At 43.4% G+C, this 16,855-nt stretch overlaps 1 protein-coding gene across 4 annotated transcripts in view; it reads right to left on the bottom strand.

Annotated features, from left to right (window-relative positions):
• The window catches only part of DEPDC5 (DEP domain containing 5, GATOR1 subcomplex subunit), a 43,412-nt gene that overhangs the window by 22,002 nt on the left and 4,555 nt on the right, over positions 1–16,855 (bottom strand). For 2 of the 4 annotated variants that reach the window (XM_058036675.1, XM_058036677.1), the window contains exons 8-26: positions 16,434–16,503; positions 16,023–16,101; positions 15,025–15,086; positions 14,536–14,605; positions 14,044–14,116; positions 13,787–13,890; positions 13,398–13,472; positions 12,268–12,402; positions 11,744–11,805; positions 11,575–11,648; positions 11,005–11,074; positions 10,460–10,496; positions 9,903–10,023; positions 8,223–8,443; positions 6,070–6,273; positions 4,156–4,291; positions 3,703–3,806; positions 1,715–1,780; positions 190–373 (exon numbers count right to left, since the gene is read on the bottom strand). In XM_058036675.1, coding sequence (XP_057892658.1) covers positions 190–373; positions 1,715–1,780; positions 3,703–3,806; positions 4,156–4,291; positions 6,070–6,273; positions 8,223–8,443; positions 9,903–10,023; positions 10,460–10,496; positions 11,005–11,074; positions 11,575–11,648; positions 11,744–11,805; positions 12,268–12,402; positions 13,398–13,472; positions 13,787–13,890; positions 14,044–14,116; positions 14,536–14,605; positions 15,025–15,086; positions 16,023–16,101; positions 16,434–16,503 — 1,947 coding nt within the window. The remainder of the gene's footprint in view (positions 1–189; positions 374–1,714; positions 1,781–3,702; positions 3,807–4,155; positions 4,292–6,069; positions 6,274–8,222; positions 8,444–9,902; positions 10,024–10,459; positions 10,497–11,004; positions 11,075–11,574; positions 11,649–11,743; positions 11,806–12,267; positions 12,403–13,397; positions 13,473–13,786; positions 13,891–14,043; positions 14,117–14,535; positions 14,606–15,024; positions 15,087–16,022; positions 16,102–16,433; positions 16,504–16,855) is intronic. The other 2 variants (XM_058036676.1, XM_058036678.1) reach the window with 1 other exon arrangement.

Raw genomic sequence — 16,855 nt, 5'->3', positions numbered from 1 at the left:
TGTTGCCTGAGAGCTCCTTAATTTAAAATTTACAGCAATTCAGAGAGGTGGCAGGGTTCATTTTCTCCATTTCAGGGGAGGCTCCTGCCTTCCTTAGCAGGCACCAGTCTTTCCAAACCAAGACAACTTGGTGATCCTCTTCCATCACCTCCTTAAGCACAGGAGGTACAGAGGAGGTGCTGGCCAAACCTGTCCATGTCAGCCTCGGGCAGCAGGTCGTAGCAGCCCTCGGTGTAGTCGTTCTGCAGGCTCTGGCGGTCGGGGAAGTAATCGGTGGTGAGGGGCAGGCAGGCAGGGGTGGTCAGGGACTTCCAGTCCACTCCAACTGTACAACAGAAGCCTGGCACTATGGGGGGAGCAGACAGTGTCAGAACTGCCTCGTTGTGTCATGGGGGCACACAAGGGGGGCACGTGGGGTCACCCGTGCAGAAACGGAGTGCAGAGCAGGATGGAAGGAGTGCATGAAGAGGGGAGTTAAAGAATGAGAGACGAAAAACAGTTGGCATAAAGTCAACAGGGACAAAAAGGGGTGTGGAATGGGAAGGGGAAAAGAAAATAGGATGGGAAGAAGGGAGGGAGAGAAAGAGACAGAGTTTGTTAAACAATGCAGTGCACATGCTGATTCAATCCCATCATGCAAAAGGCATTCCAAGTTAATACATTTAATTTCCTCTTGATTGAAAGCTAGAGCTGACATAGCCACTGCTCTTCCAAAATTACAGCAAGTCAGGTGCAGTTACTGATTATTAATAAACAGATCAACATTCCAAGTCTGAACAAGAAAATCAGACCAGTTCTGCATCCTAGACAACTGCAGAAGGAGCTGGAGAGGAGGAGAGAAAGAATGACAGACCAGCCTCTTTCTGGAATAGTACAACAGCAGAAAAGGGAGTATTTCCACAGTTATAAAAACAGAAGATATATCCAGAGGGGTGGGAAGACCAGAAAAATAGTAACTTGGGAAGCAATCTTTTCCCACACCCTTTCCTAGAGTTATGCTGCAGTTTTGAGATTACAGGGATGTAAAACTAGACATTAAAAAGGAAAAGCTAACTAGATTATACCAAATCATCAGCTCATTACATTCTGACCATTCACACTACTGCATTACATTCTGACCCAATTAAAACCATCTGTATCACCTACTGATGTTTAACTTCTTGTCATAGAGCTCCTACAGACAGAAATTTATTTTACTATCAAACTGTTAACCCCAATGGCAGGAACACTGCACAAGAAAGTAATACATGACAGACTGCTACAAAGAAAATGCTTTCTTAAGCAGTGACACACTTGTTTCTCTAGGACATAAAGGCAGATACTTCTCAGTAAATGGTACCAAATTCAGAAACTGACTGTACTAATTCTACTTCAACAAGCTGGTACCAAACAAACTTTTCATACTGAGAGGCAGAAAAGAGTTCAAAAAGCAGCTTTAGCTTTTTGCAGAATAGTGTCTGGTAAGGAAAGAATTTCAGCTGTAACACAACAAACAGCTTCACATGTTCTTAAGAACTACAGAACTGCAACCACAGTGAGACAGCAGAGGCAGATCCTGCAAATTACTGCAGGCCAAAATAAACCTCTGCCAAAAGCCAAGGAGGCTCCTCAGTTTCTTGCCTACCACCTCCTGATGCCTCTATATATGTACATGCCCTTTCCCTCCCATCTTCCCACCTATGCAAACTCTCTTCCAAACCTTTCTCCTGCTTACTTGGATCTGGAGAATTAGAGACAGCATCTTCCAAGGAATCCTTGTTCTGAGTTTTGAGGTTCACCCCTATAAGAAAGAAATGGTTTTTATTTTAAGCAATTACGCACTTCTCTTGAATTTCAAATAAAAATAAATCAAAAGTGTGATGTTTTAAGATACAGAATTTCTCTGCATGGAAAATCCCAGGGTTCTGCACAGCAGAAAAAAAACACTAAGGCAATTAATGAGGAAAAAATATATCTTGGATCAAACTTGAACATCTTCAGCTGTTGAAGTGCTCAACAGCTAAAACCCAAACAAAACTCTCCTCCCCAAAAACAGTGAAACATCTTGAAAAGTAGATGCTATAAGCTCCTATAAACAGCTGGTGTGGCACATGAGAGAAAAAGAGTTGCTAAGGAGACAAGAAAAACTGCTGCCTTCAAAACCTTTTATCAAAATAAAAATTTCAGTAAGCCTCCAAACATTTAAAAGGAACTATTGTTTAAAACTAGCTTAGGTGGATTTACCCAGGAGATTGGTATCAGCACCAGTGCTGTTCCCCTGTAAGAGAGAGGGTGGATATTTGCTACTGATGATGCCAGTAACCCGCAGGGGAGCTGGCTCTCAGTGGCCTTCACCTTGCACCAGCTCCTCCTGCCATCTGCCATCCACACCGGGAACTGCAGCTGCAGCATTTCCTTCTCTGAGCTACCACCTCCACCTGCGACAACGGCCCGAGGCCCCAGGGAAATAGATGTGAAATACAGGGGATCGTTTTTCACTCTGAATGAAGCCCATGATGCATCAAACCATGCTGCAGGCACCAGAGGAGAACCAGGCTCAATGAGAAATTTCTGGAAATTTCAAAAAACACAACTTCCCCCCAGAGTGCTTCATTTCACAGGTGACTCAAACCATAAGGGAGAGCTCTCAGTCCAATCACTGAGTACCCAGTGTGGCCCCTACAGATAGGTGAGGGTCCACAGACACAAAGAAATTCCATAAATGCAAGCATTTTTTATTGCCAGGACATGCTCTGCATTTACACTGTGCAAACTGCAGCCAGCTGAAATGCAGTTTAGCAATTGCAAAAACAAACAGAGCCTATCTGGAAGCCAGAAAATATCAAAAATGTAAAGCAAGAAAATTAAATGTAATCAGAAGAAATTCACAGAAGGAAGCAACACAAAATAATTTTAAATGTTACTATGTGAATACAAAATGAGGCACAAGAAAATTAAGTCTGCTAACTTCTCTATGGTTCTGCAAGGCATAATGGAAAACAAAATTGTCTTAATCTAATGTAATTCAAAAGGGCAAATTTATTCTTAAAAAAACCACTTTAAATTGGTTTTGAGAAAAGAACGTCAAATTATTTTTGAGAAAATAAGTCTTGAATGCCATAGTCCAGAAGTTCAACTTTTTCCCATGTGCCTAACTAAAATGCGTATCTATAAAAGAGAGGGTAGGTCACAAAAAACCAGACAAACACAGCAGAATGTTTAATATGGCATGTTGTTCCATTTACAGGGCTGAAAAGAAATGTTGAGAATTTTCACTAATTCAGGTGTCTGGGTAAGTTAAGGAAGATAGAGGCAATCTTCAACTGAAAGTACAGACACATCATCTCTCTAAAGGATAATAGCTTAAGGCAACCCCACCAAAAAAAAGGCTTCTGAGCACCAGTGCATATTTAGTTATTTTTTGTGTCTGAACATCACTGCTCTGAGAGTTTATTATCAGTAAACAATGAGCATCTTTCAATAGCAAACCTTATAAGACACGTCTAGAAAAGTAGAGACACATTAAACAACACTAAACTGAAGCCAACAAAGCAAGCCAAATAACTACCATGCACCAAGCAGTCCAAGTAAGTGCACGAACAGATCACTGGTTTCCCACTCCGGATTCCTCCTGCTCGGCCGTGCCTGTCCCCTCCCGAGCCCTGCCCCATCCCCGAGCGCTGTCCCGGCCCCGCGGTCCCGGCCCCGCCCCAGCCCCGTTACCTGCGCCGGGGCCGGCCCCCAGCCCGTTCCCGTTCCCGAACTCCTCCGCCCCGCCGAAGCTCAGGAAGGAGCCGCCATCCCCCGGATGCCGAGAGCTGCCGTGTCTGCAGAGAAACAAAGCAGCCTGTTCGGTACAGCCTTCCTCACTTGGGCCATCCCCTGCTTTTAGCAAAGGTACAGCGAGCCCTCAGCCCCTCTGCCCGAGCTGGGAGCAAACTCTTCCCTCGCTGATGTCTGCAGAGATGGAACAGCACAAGGGCAGCACAGAGAAGGCCATGACAGCATTCCATAAATGTCCACACTGTTTGTTTGCCTCCAGCAGTGACCAAAGCACTGCCTTGGCAGGACAGCAAAGAACCAGCTACTCACACCCCCTCGGGAGAGAAATAAAGCCTAGCTGGTTACCTACAGACCTGAGCTCATGGTCTGTGAACCCAGCATTCAATGGCTCACCTGCCAGTTGCCTCGTGGTAAGCCAGCTCCAGCAGCTCTGCAGAGGAATGTGTCAGATCCTGCTGCCCACTGCCCTGCATTTCTGCCATGTTCTGCCGGGTCTGATGATGGATCTGGATGGCTTCTCCTGAGGGACCTGCACAGGTACAACTGGATCATTGATCACCACATCTGCACTGATTCCTCAGGTGCCTTTCCCCTCTTCTGCCAGAAGCATAAGCAAAGAGAGCTAATGGACATTATGAAAGCATGTTCACAAAATCTTCAAAGCCTTGAACCTCTGCCATCTCCTCTGAAACAAGTGAACCAGAATATTTTTGAAAACATGTTGGAGGGCCTAATTACAAGGCATCAAGCAATTATGCAAACAATTCAGCATCAGAAAAGCAACTCAAATTGTAGTTACAATTCCCTTCAATAGGGTTAGGAGTTAGGCTCCCTTCAACAGGGAATTGTTCTGTACCTGTTGCTGCTTGTTTGCAAATAGAGCTATTTCCCAAAAGAGGATCGCTCAGGCCTGCACACAAATGAGTGTAGTGTGCAAGCCCTTTAATACCCCAGAGCTCTCACTGGCTCTCTTGCTGTGCTAATCCTGGACAAGGACAAAGTCACAGAGGCCAGGTGTGCAGGGAGGCAGCTCACCCACAGGAAGGTGGGCAGGGAGTGTGAAAAGTGCATATTATATGGCTCTATGCAGATATTTACCATATGTGTTTTGATGTATTGATCAGTAGTGCAGTATTAACATTTTAATAATAAATGTAGTCTTGTAATTAAAAGGCAACTTTTGTAGTTAAAATAAGAACTATGTTAGTGGGGTTTTTTAAGAAAGGAATGAGGCATTCGCACCAGATAGCAGCCCCAGGACACCTAAATCTTTCAGAGAAAAAGAATTTATTGCTCTCTTATCAGAAGAAATGAACTTCTTCCCACCTCAAAGGCAATGTTAGGATTAGAAGGAAGAAGCTGATGATGACCAGACAGAATCCTGTATTTGAATGGAATTTATGCATCCTGTATGAAGTGTATGAATATGCAATGGGTTATTGTTTTTGAGGGTTAATCCTTTGTTAACGGGTGTCCTTTTTTGGGCTTGTGCTGCCCAGATAAAGGTACCCAGACATCTCTAACTCTTTGTCTTTATTGCCTCATATTGTCCTAAATCAAATTGTCCAAATTATCATTACTCTAATTGTATTACTATTTTTATAACCATTTTATTACTACTAAACTTTTAAAATTTTAAAAACAAGTGACTGGCGTTTTTCACAGGGAGGCAACTCACCCACGAAGGGGAAGGTGTGCAGGGAGGGTGTGCAATGCAATGAGGGAGCTCACCCACGGGGAAGGTGTGCAATGAGGGAGCTCACCCACGGGGAAGGTGTGCAGTGAAATGAGGGAGCTCACTCACGGGGAAAGTGGGCAGGGAAGGTGTGCAATGAGGGAGCTCACCCACGGGGAAGGTGTGCAATGAGGGAGCTCACCCACGGGGAAGGTGTGCAATGAGGGAGCTCACCCACGGGGAAGGTGTGCAGTGCAATGAGGGAGCTCACCCACGGGGAAGGTGTGCAGTGAAATGAGGGAGCTCACTCACGGGGAAAGTGGGCAGGGAAGGTGTGCAATGAGGGAGCTCACCCAAGGGGAAGGTGTGCAATGAGGGAGCTCACCCAAGGGGAAGGTGTGCAGGGAGGGTGTGCAGTGTAATGAGGGAGCTCACCCACAGGGAAGGTGTGCAGTGCAATGAGGGAGCTCACCCACAGGGAAGGTGTGCAATGAGGGAGCTCACCCACGGGGAAGGTGTGCAATGAGGGAGCTCACCCACGGGGAAGGTGTGCAATGAGGGAGCTCACCCACGGGGAAGGTGTGCAATGAGGGAGCTCACCCACGGGGAAGGTGTGCAATGAGGGAGCTTACCCACGGGGAAGGTGTGCATCCAGCGCCTGCGGTTCGATGTCAGCTTCATGGGCATGCGGGACGGGGCGAAGGGGTTGATGAGGGCGCGCTGCGGCGCGTACCCGCCCGGGCGGATGTGCAGCAGCGATTCGGCGCTGCCCACGTGGAACCGCCCCGGGGCGCTGGAGTCGCGCTGCTGCGACTCCAACATGTTCTCAAGGAAATCTGCAAAACACAACCGAGCCACACAAATCAGCGTGAGATCCTGCAGGAGCCAAGCACAAGAGAATTAACTGCTCAGGGATATAAAGATGGCCCAGGGTAAGGGGAAATAAGGAGACTTAAGAAATAAGCAGGAAGAGAAGCTGAAAGCAATTCCTATCCTGCCTGAAAGTTACAATGGAAACAAGAACCCAGACAAGAAAAATCATTACTCCATCTGCCATTACAGCACTGCTGTAAACTGCAAACTTCTACTAAATGAATCCATTAAGAAACCACTTGCTAAGCCAATTACGAAGAGCTATTCGGACCTTGGAGAATTCTTGAGAAATCAAAAGACTGACATAAAAACTTCAGGATGAGTACTAAAGCCACAGCTGAGCCTTGTACACACGCCTTTTCTGTAACACTCAGATCTGAGCACTGAAATCAGGGATTACTCCCCGAAGATGTGGGACATGATCTCCACAAGATACAAGTTAGCTGTCACTATTCAGTGTGGAATAGAAGCACAGTTATTTAGAAATAGGAGAGAAAAATATACCAGATAGATAAGTAGCAATTACTCTGATTATTCTGCCCAACAAGTGGAAGAGACCCAAAGAGAAGGGTCTCATTTACCATTCTATATCGTCAAATACAATACGTGAAAAACCTCAGCTTCTCTGACTCTTCCCTCCCTGGCAGTTGTAATCCACACACATCCTCATCCAGCTGAACACCTTCAGCTGGGTCACACAGCTGTGCTTCATACTAAAGGAGTAACAGAAATACCAAAGAAAGGAAAGAGTTGTATTAACTGACAGCAGGGGAAAACATGAATGGTAGATTTGATGTCAAGTACACTGTGTGAGAACAGCTCCACACCAGCAACTGTGATTCCTGTGACAGGATAAATATGGTATCAGTGTCATACAGCATGGCATGAAAAAACCATGAAGAGCCTTCAGGGAGGGAATTTTATAGAAGATGAAACAGTTGCAGGAGGAATACAATTTATCTAGAAATGAACTGGGTTTGTGGAAGATACTGCATACTGTCTGAGAACAAAATTAAATTGGAAAGGAAGAAAAGAGGAGTACCAGCGCTGCTAACACACTGAGACAGCTCAGCAGTACATTGTCAAAAGGAAGGATCCAGAAAGTGAGTCTTAATGACAACAAATCCCCACAGAGAATGTTATAAGCAGGGGCCCCCAGGGCTCACTGCTAGGGCCAGTTCTCATTCAATAGATTATAGGTGACCTGGATAATACAAGTTCCTTGTGTACGTCCACACTTGAAGGCAGGCGCAGGAGAATAGTCAAGTACTAAAGAAGGCAATAGGCAAGGGAAAAGAGCAAATCAGTGTCAGGACACTTCTATTTAGGACAAGCTATAAAAAAAAGCAATGGAATTGGACAAGGATGACAAAGGGAGAATGCATACCCAGCTGCAGCCATGGAAGAGCTGTACCATGAGTGCCAATTCAAGCACCATCTCCATCGTGCCAGCCTGGCAGTGGCCAACACAAACTTCCCCCTTCTCTCCCCTGTAGCCATGATATTTTCTGAAAAATCCTTTCCTTAGGACTTTTTCTCCTGAGAAGCTGGGAGGCCTCAGGAACAAAATGTAAACAATGATTATCTGCTGCTGTGGAATGCAACAGGTGCATCTGTGATTGGTCTCAGGTGGTTGTTTTTAATTAATGGCCAATCACTGTCCAGCTGTCCAGACTGTCTCGGTCAGTCACAAGCTTTTGTTATCATTCTTTTTTCTATTCTTAGCTAGCCTTCTGATGAAATCCTTTCTTCTATTCTTTTAGTATAGTTTTAATATAATATATATAATAAAATAATAAATCAGCCTTCAGAAACATGGAGTCAACATTCTCATCTCTTCCCTCATCCTGGGACCCCTGCAAACACACCACAGTCCCCACCAAAGGCACCTTCCCACCTGCCCCAGGCTGACCTCTGGTGCTGGTGTAGCCCAGGGAGCTGCTGACTTCACACTGGTGCAGGTGGGGCCGTGGGATCATGAGGATGTTGGAGATCTTGCCCAGGGAGCTGTCGTCAGAGGCCTGGCTCCTGACCTCCTCGGGGGGCAGCGCGCGGCTCTGCAGGGACGGGCTGCAGGACACGTCGTACGAGCTGGAGCTCTTCCTGGTGCGGCTCTCCCGCTCCCGCACCGACCTGCCCGGGGGTGACAGGAAACACACAATCATCCCCAGGTCAGCAGGGCCCTGGGACAGACCCAAGTCATGCAAAAGACTCAGTGTTCAGCAGGTGAACTCAAGAAGAGCATTACAGGGAAGCCATCACTATGTTTTTTGACTGCTTGGGTAATTTATACGTCTGCACGTCACACAACACAACAAGAACACAGCAACACTTCCAGCACAAGGGCTGTGAAAGGACCTGCTCAGCTCCCTCTGCAATCCTACACACACCACACCAACCTGGCAGAGATGTGGCCTAGCCCAGAGACCTCAGCCTACAGTGCCAGAACCATGTAGCTACAGGGAAACTACTCGGAATTATGAACTGCTTCAATTGTGCTGCTATCTTTCAGCATGTGTGGCCACATTTCTCTTCACAGAGAAAAGCAAGGCACAACTTCCCAAGGATATCTTCTGGGATTCACATTCTCTGAACCTCAGAGAAAGAAAAACAATTCTTATGTCAACTGCTACTCCTCTTGTTGTTCACAAGTGGAATGCATTGTGGAAGACTGTTTACCTGAAGAGAACTGGTAATTGGGAATTGGATTCTGGTGTGAGTGTTTTGATTCAGTGACCAATTGAATCTGTGTATGTCTGCCAGGACTGTTTGCTGACAGTCACCAGATTCTGTGCAGTTGAGTGGGTTGCTTGTGCAGATTCAGTTCAGATGTAGTGCAGTACAATAGTAGTAGTACAATTGTACAATAAAGTAATTAATTATCCCTCTGATATCAATGGAGTCCTCCTTGTCATTTTCTCCCTTGCTGGGGCTGCCCTGATTCACTGTAAGCATGAGTTCCTACAGGCTGCTCAAATGAACATACTAACAAGAGAGTACACATGCTCTGAGTTAGGCATTACTACTGAAAGAAGCAAAGTAAAAAAAAAGAACTTCAAAACAACCCTGTATTTCTGAAAAAGCACTGAAATTTATCATTTATTCAATGAATTTGGCCAGGACCTGAGAATAATCCGCCTTTCTCCTCAGACAAAAGGATGTGGAATAGTTGAGAACCTGCACTCAGCTTTTCTGCCTCTTCTCTCATTCAGATAGGCATCATTTTCAGGGAGGCTTCCTCACCACCCTGTTCACCAGCTACTAAGCGGTGCATTGAACAATCTACTTCTACAATTCTATGCAAGTCTAATGTGCAATACTTTCTTAACCCCCTTGCAAAATCTGCTAGAAAGACTAGCTTTATTCAAACAAAATTCAAGATTTAAAGAAAAAAAAATTTATGCTTTTTACTAAACTCCGCACTGTTTTAGGAGTAAAACACCAGACAGCCAGCCATGAAGATCAGACAGAGAATAAGCTTTTTGTTCAACTGTGAGCGCGTGCAAATCAATTCTCTTTGTATTTCTCCAAGTGTTTTATGTATCAAGCACACATGGCTACTCCAGAAGCTGGGCACTCCCAGGCCTCTCACCTGAAAGTGGTGCAGCGCTGGGCTCTGGCTGGGCCTGGCAGTCTGAACACCTGGGCATCATAGCCATCATAATCCACCTGGATAGGCAAGGCATTCTCAGCATCCTTGGGAGCTCCTAATGCTGAAATAAAAATCATACAGCACTGGAACCTCTTTCAACAATGTTCAAGATGTGCAAGGCAGAGTAACCACCTCCCACCCCTAAGGAAAGTATCTGTTCCAAAAGAAATCCCAAAGTGTCAGGAGCAGAGCAGCTGGAGCAGCTCAATTATCAAAGAATCAAATTATCAAAGGAGGTGCCTCTGAATCAGGCTGGCTGAAGCCATAATGCTTTTCCCTCATACACCCTAAACTCCAAATGAATAATTGCCAAGAAGTCAACTGGCACGTGCACATTAGCATCCCAAGTTACAAATATGGGAAATACTCAAATAAGAGTTTGATGGTTTTCTGTAACAATTGTGCCTTCCTTGGGCTGAAGTGTCATTGTCTTCCTGCAGCTCTTTGTTAGTTTTGGGAGTCAGTGGGACAGACCATTCCAGGACAGAATTACTTACAGGCATCACGATTATTTTTTGCTTTCTCTGTCAGTGGCTGAAGGGTCCAACAAAGGAAGTGTGAAGTGACCAAAAAAAACAAACAAGAAAGTAAAAAAAAAAAAAAGCAACAGAAAAGACAGAGGGAAGGGAATCAGTCAGCATGTTCTAAGCAAATATCCCCAGTGTGACCAAGCAGACCAAGTTCAGCTTGCTAACTCAGTGAGGCCGCCAGACAATTTCAGAAATATTAAATACTGATACTTGGTCACAAATCTGTGTGAAAAACACAATGTTCAACACCTTTCCTCCTCTTCATACAGTTCTTTGTTACAGAATGAAATTAATTTTAAGGGTGGCTAAAACATTTCTCACCCAGCTTTACTTAGAAAGGAAAGACCTACAAACTACATCTCATTCAAAATCTCCAAAACAAACCTTGCACCTTTGCTCTCACAGCCTTCTAACACAGAAACTTAGTTCCAGCTGTTGGAATACTTGTGATGCTTGACTGAGAAGAGCTATCAGACAAGCTAGTAAGAAAATATAAATCAGAAAATTCCCACCTTCCTTCCTGCCAGCTTGATCCGTGGAGTGAAGCTGTTACACAGGAGCTGGCTTTTGGATGTGTAGAAACTGAAAGAAAAAATAGTGTGGCTTTAAGAACACAACACAGTTGGTTTGCTACACAGTAAGCAGACCAGGAACCTGAGTCAGCTATTGGATAAAGAGATAAGTTTCTGTGCATAAAAAAAGTATGGAAAACACTGAGGGATGGTTGAGAGAAGCTACTCTGCCTAAAGACAGGGCTTTGATACTTACACAGCCTCAGTCTAGACACTTCTTAATATGCTTAACACCTGCATTGCCCAGTTCATTTTCTACAGAAAGACATCCATTTCTACTGTGCCATTTACACAACTCTTCCTGATTTACAAAACTGTAGTGATTCACACCAGCTGTTTGAAAACCCTGTCATTTCTGTCAGGTTGCATTAATGCCCAGAGTTCTGCAAGAGTAATGGAATATTTCTTTGCTTCCCAATGAAATCAGAGGGCATAAAAGAAGAATTCAAGAGATTATGAAGAGTAAAGCAAAGCAGAAGTGTTTAGCAAAAGGTGATAGAATTCACCTACCTATGATTTATCCAGTGTGGGATATTGTAGTCATCACCCATTCGTGAGTCACCAGGGCCACAGCGATTATGGAGCTGCAAGAGTAATTCAGAAGGAGCTACCTGTACCCAGCCAGTCACAACATGAGCAACATTTGTAGCAGGAACAAGGGAAGGGAAAGCAGCCCTACCTTAAAGAGTGGGACAGCATGCAAGGGTTGCTCTCCCATGCACACCAAATCCACACCTATCCCTGTAAACAGACAACAGTAGAGTTCAGCTATCCAAGCAGGACTGATATGCTAAGACAAAATAGATCACCAATTTGAACTGAAGACCCAAAATGCATTCACATCATATTATAAGAGGCAATAATACTGAAAAATGGTAGTTAATGGTCCCATGGTATGGCTACAAACCAACAGTACCTGAAGGGATATAAGAAATTATTTTCCTAAACTAATGCAACTCATGCAAGACTATCCTTTAAGAGAAAGGTTTGCACAGAGAGGTGAAGTTCTCTGTCACAAACAAAAGAAACTAAATGCCTGTAAGCACTCTGAAAATCCGCTCATTTCAATACTAAGTGCAGACACAAGTCTTGCAGCTAAGGACACAACACACGGCTGACAGTAGGTACTTTTTCACAGCCAGAAGCAGCTGGATTTTCCCCAGATCTGTGTTTGCCTGCAGAGGCAGAGGCACAGTCCTTTACCATTGTCAATCATGCGCTGCTTGGTGAGGATCATGAGGAGCCGATCCACCTCGAACACCCCCACGCCGGGCGTGATCACCACCGACATCTGCCCCGTGCGGTCAAAGTTGCGGTTGATGTAATGCTTGTCAAACACTGCCAGAGAGAAATGCTGAGTTTGTCAGGGTCCCCAGGACAAGCTGAGAGATGAGTAATCTGACTCCATGTTCCCAGAAGGCTGATTTATTATTATATATTATGTATTTAATATATTAATTATATAAGTCATAAAACTAATATATAACATATATAAGTAAGTTATACAAGGTGTGTTGTCACAGACACATCTTAAGAAAAATCCTTTCCTTAGGATTTTTTCTCCTGAGAAGCTGATAGGCCTCAGGAACAAAATGTAAACATTGATTATCTGCTGCTGTGGAATGCAACAGGTGCATCTGTGATTGGTCTCATGTGGTTGTTTCTAATTAATGGCCAATCAGTCAGCTGGCTTGGACTCTGTCCGAGACACAAGCTTTTGTTATCATTCCTTCTTTTCCTATTCTTAGCTAGCCTTCTGATGCAATCTTTTCTTCTATTCTCTTAGTATAGTTTTAATATAATATATATCATAAAATAATAAATCAGCCTTCTGAAACATGGAGTCAGATCCTCATCTCTTCCCTCATCCTTGGACCCCTGCAAAAACCATCACAGTGTGTTATGTGTTGTGTTGTATATATGTGTTGTATGTGGTGTGGTGTTCTAAGAATACTATACTAAAACTATACTAAAGAAAGAGAAGGATACAGACAGAAGGCTTAACAAGAATGAATAACAAAAATTTGTGACAGACTCCTCAGAGCCTTGACACAGCTGGCCATGATTGGCCATTAAGTAAAAACAATTCACATGTTGGATAAACCATCTCCAAACCACATTCCAAAGCAGCTTCCCAGGAGGAAATCCTGGGAAAAGAGAATTCTTCCAAAAATATGACAGTGACAAGAAAGCAGCAATACTGTCAGAACACCCTGGATGTTTCTTTTCAGAGAAAGGCAGGCAACCCCCTAATATTCCCCTCCTCCTCCTCACAGTGTTAAGGAAAAAGTAACATTTAATGGTTGTATTTTTAGCCATTGCTCATAACTTACCATTGAATGAAAGATTTATAGCCTCCAGGTAGTTCCCTTGTGCTGAGGTAGAATTGTAACCTGAAGGAAAGCCCTCTGGAAAAGTATTCAAAAAGGAAAAAAAAAAATCATCATTTCTGTATACCAGCTTTATATAATAAAAAACCCACAGAAAAATACAGCTGTACTAAATACTATTGGTTCAAAAATGTAAAAGGCAAAATGTAAATGGCAAAATTGATATTATTAAGTTCCACAGAAAGACTGAGGCAAACTGCCCAGCCAGGAGAGCACTAAGTAGCATGACACCAGACTCCAACTAAAAATGGATAGTTTACTGACAAGCTAAAAAATGTTAAAAAAAGAGGAGAGAGCAAAGGATAAAAGCAGGGAAAGGAAGATTCTTGTACCTGCTTGCTCGAGTCGTACCAACACAGGATACTGGATGAAAAGCTTTTTAATGGTCACAAGCAAGGAGGTCCACTCCTCCCGCCTCTCGTTCTGCACTACAACTCTAAAAAAAACACAGCCTCGTGAGGCCCAGGAAAGAAGCTATGAGGACAAGTGAGAGGGGATGAACAAACTATAAAGAAATGCACAAAAGGGTGCATTGGGTGGCACATACACTGAGGGACAAGAGATGAAAAGAATAGGAAGGAAAACATACTTGTAAAAATCTTCATAAAATCTTCCCTCGTGATCCTGCCGAATTGATGCACGATGTGTTTCAGGAAACTCATCTGAAATGGAAGGAAAAGCACATCTTATCTCAGGCTCTTCTACAGAAATGACTAATCTTTTCCAGCAAGAAGCTGTTATTTCCATTTAAAAAAAACAAACAGAAAACAAGAAAAGGCCTCCAGCAAGTAAACTAAAAAACCAAAATACCTGGAGAAATATCAGACCTCCTATATAATAAAAAACTGCTTTTAAACAAATATGACAGCTTGAGTATGATGAGGAAAATTTGCAACACTCTTCTATGTAAAGTTTTGACTGCAGATCTTTCATAACAATGGCTGTGTACCTACTGTGCTTGATAGAGAATACTCTGAAAATGGCAATTTAAAAAAATAGAAGTTCCTGTCAGCTTGTGACCAACTTTCAAGAGATGAGATAGGTTTAAAAATGCAAACATGAAAATAGAGAATTTGCATACCTATAGATTTTGCTTCATAAAATGTTCTTGAAAATAGAACCACTGTCACTTCATGGCTGCAATTCTTCTCCTGTCCAGGAAGAACAAACGCAGAAAGAAAACATTAAAAGTCACATTTGGTAGAAAGTTGTGTATATACACACATAGTAACAGCCCTTCTTCCCTCATACCTAGAAACAAAGGTAACTAACAAAACCTAGATTATTGCATTAATGGATCTGCAGTGCTCCATCTGCCTCTCTGCAATAACAAGTGGTCTGTCCTGCAGATTCTGTGCTGCTTGGCCATATCAATTGACCAGGAGCACTCTCCACTACTCCCTAAAGAAGCTCCCCTCTGTAGTTGCCAAGATTTTTGTTAAGAAAACAGACAGTTGACAGTTTACTTACACACACAGCAATTTGATATTCTGATGTGTTACTGTTCAGAGATGTCCGTAACAATTACAGAAAAATAAAAAATTAAAACTGAACTCAATCATCTACTTACCTTCCATTTTGTGAAGAGGTCAGCAAGGAAACCATTCACAGCTTTCTCAAAGTATAGATCCCCTGCAAAATAAAAATTTCCCAAGCATCAGATAACAATAGTTACTTCACCTATAGAAGTTAGATATGGGGCATGTCTAACCCTAAGATTCTAGGACAATTATAATTATTAAATCTCAAGCAGCTGTGTGCATAATAAAGGACAATATCACTAAGATAAGATGGTAAAAAGATTTAAAAGCATGACTGTTTTATGATAAAAATATTTAAAAGCATCATTTTTTCAGAGGATGTAAACATGAGACAATGCCAGAAGGATCAGACCTTTAATTCATTTTTCCAACACGTTTGCAGCATGCTGGGAAAGCATCTGTACTGTGTTTTAGGCAGAGAATGCACAACTGATCCCCTGCTCTGATTTGAATAGTTGCCAAGTTCCATATGCCTAAAACACATGGTCAAAGGAAGTGGCAAGAGGTTTGCTAAAGAATTATGCCAGAAAAAAAAATAGGATGACAACAGAGAAGTGACTCATTCTTAATGCCTAAAGTTGTAATTCTTCCAGCTGAAGTCACCAACCTCAACCTGGGCTAAGGCAGGTTTCACTTCCTCAAGAAGCCAATGTCAGAGAAATCTAAAACATCAAGGTCCTCTTTGCACAGGACTTCCACACATTTCTGGCTTCAGGAATCACAAACTTGCACCTGCCCTCATCACCCAACATGTTCATATCCATAGAAAACCTTTCCAGTGCTCACAGTGATTTCATGGCTGAGACAGATAATGGTACCCAGGCTCTACAGGGACAGGAGGAGGATGGCACAGCAGGGACAGCAATGGGTGGCACTGCAAGGAAGGAGCTAAGGAAATACCACAATACACCCTGGAGCACTGCTTAGGCCAAAGGCAGGATATTTTACTTTGCTGGAAGTGGCAGAAAAAAATAGCAGGGGCAGAAGGGACAGCTGTGACCATCCACAGCCGCAGTTACCTACATACCATAAATATCAAAATCCCACATTTCACAGCTCATCTGGATGAAAATATAAACCATGGCAGAAGTGGAGCGGAAGACCACCTGCAAAGGAAGGCAAGACCTCCTTTAAAACCAAGTACATTCATTAGAAGGCCCAAATGAAGAGGTTAACTGCACAGCAACTCATACAACTCTGGCCCTTGCATCACAGGGAATTTCCCCTCTGACAAGCTGCCTTTCCCCTCTAACAAGCCATTCCTAGCAGACCTGAAGCTCAATAATTATTCATTGTCCTGAACTTATTGCCATTCTTCACCTCACAACACAGCCAATTCCAATGGTCCATACAAATCTGCAGGCAAGGCAGAATTACAAAATCCTGGCAGGCAAGGAAAGGAAGGGAAAAGTGCTTTCCCTGTTTCCTGAGCTCTTACCCGGGTGTCCTCACTGATGTATCCACAAGTGACTTTCTCACTCTTTACCCACAGTTCACCTGCCTGGGCTCTGGAAGAAAAGAAGTGCACAATATTTGAATATGAAGATTAGAGAATCAGTAATTGAGTAAGGAAGAGATGTACCAAAATCTGCACTTAAGGATGACTTATTTGGTTAAAACCTGGTATTTAACCCAAAAGATGTCAAACAGCCATTTCCCTCTGCATCTGCACATTTCCTTGTCCCTGTGTCACCCCAAAAGCAACTGAAGCAATCCCCTCTGAACTATTAATACAGCTTAGGAAGAGGAGGGTAAATATTCTAAGAGATAAAAAGAAAATTATTTGGCCTCCATCAGAGGCCACAAGTGTAGCTGGCTGCCCTACTATTAGTTTCTTTTACCCCACACCAGACAGAAGCC

Source organism: Melospiza georgiana, chromosome 18 (genome assembly GCF_028018845.1).
Source record: "Melospiza georgiana isolate bMelGeo1 chromosome 18, bMelGeo1.pri, whole genome shotgun sequence".
NCBI classification, from domain to species: Eukaryota; Metazoa; Chordata; class Aves; order Passeriformes; family Passerellidae; genus Melospiza; species Melospiza georgiana.
The sequence above is the reverse complement of the archived record's forward strand: the minus strand, read 5'-3'. Positions and strand labels throughout refer to the sequence as shown.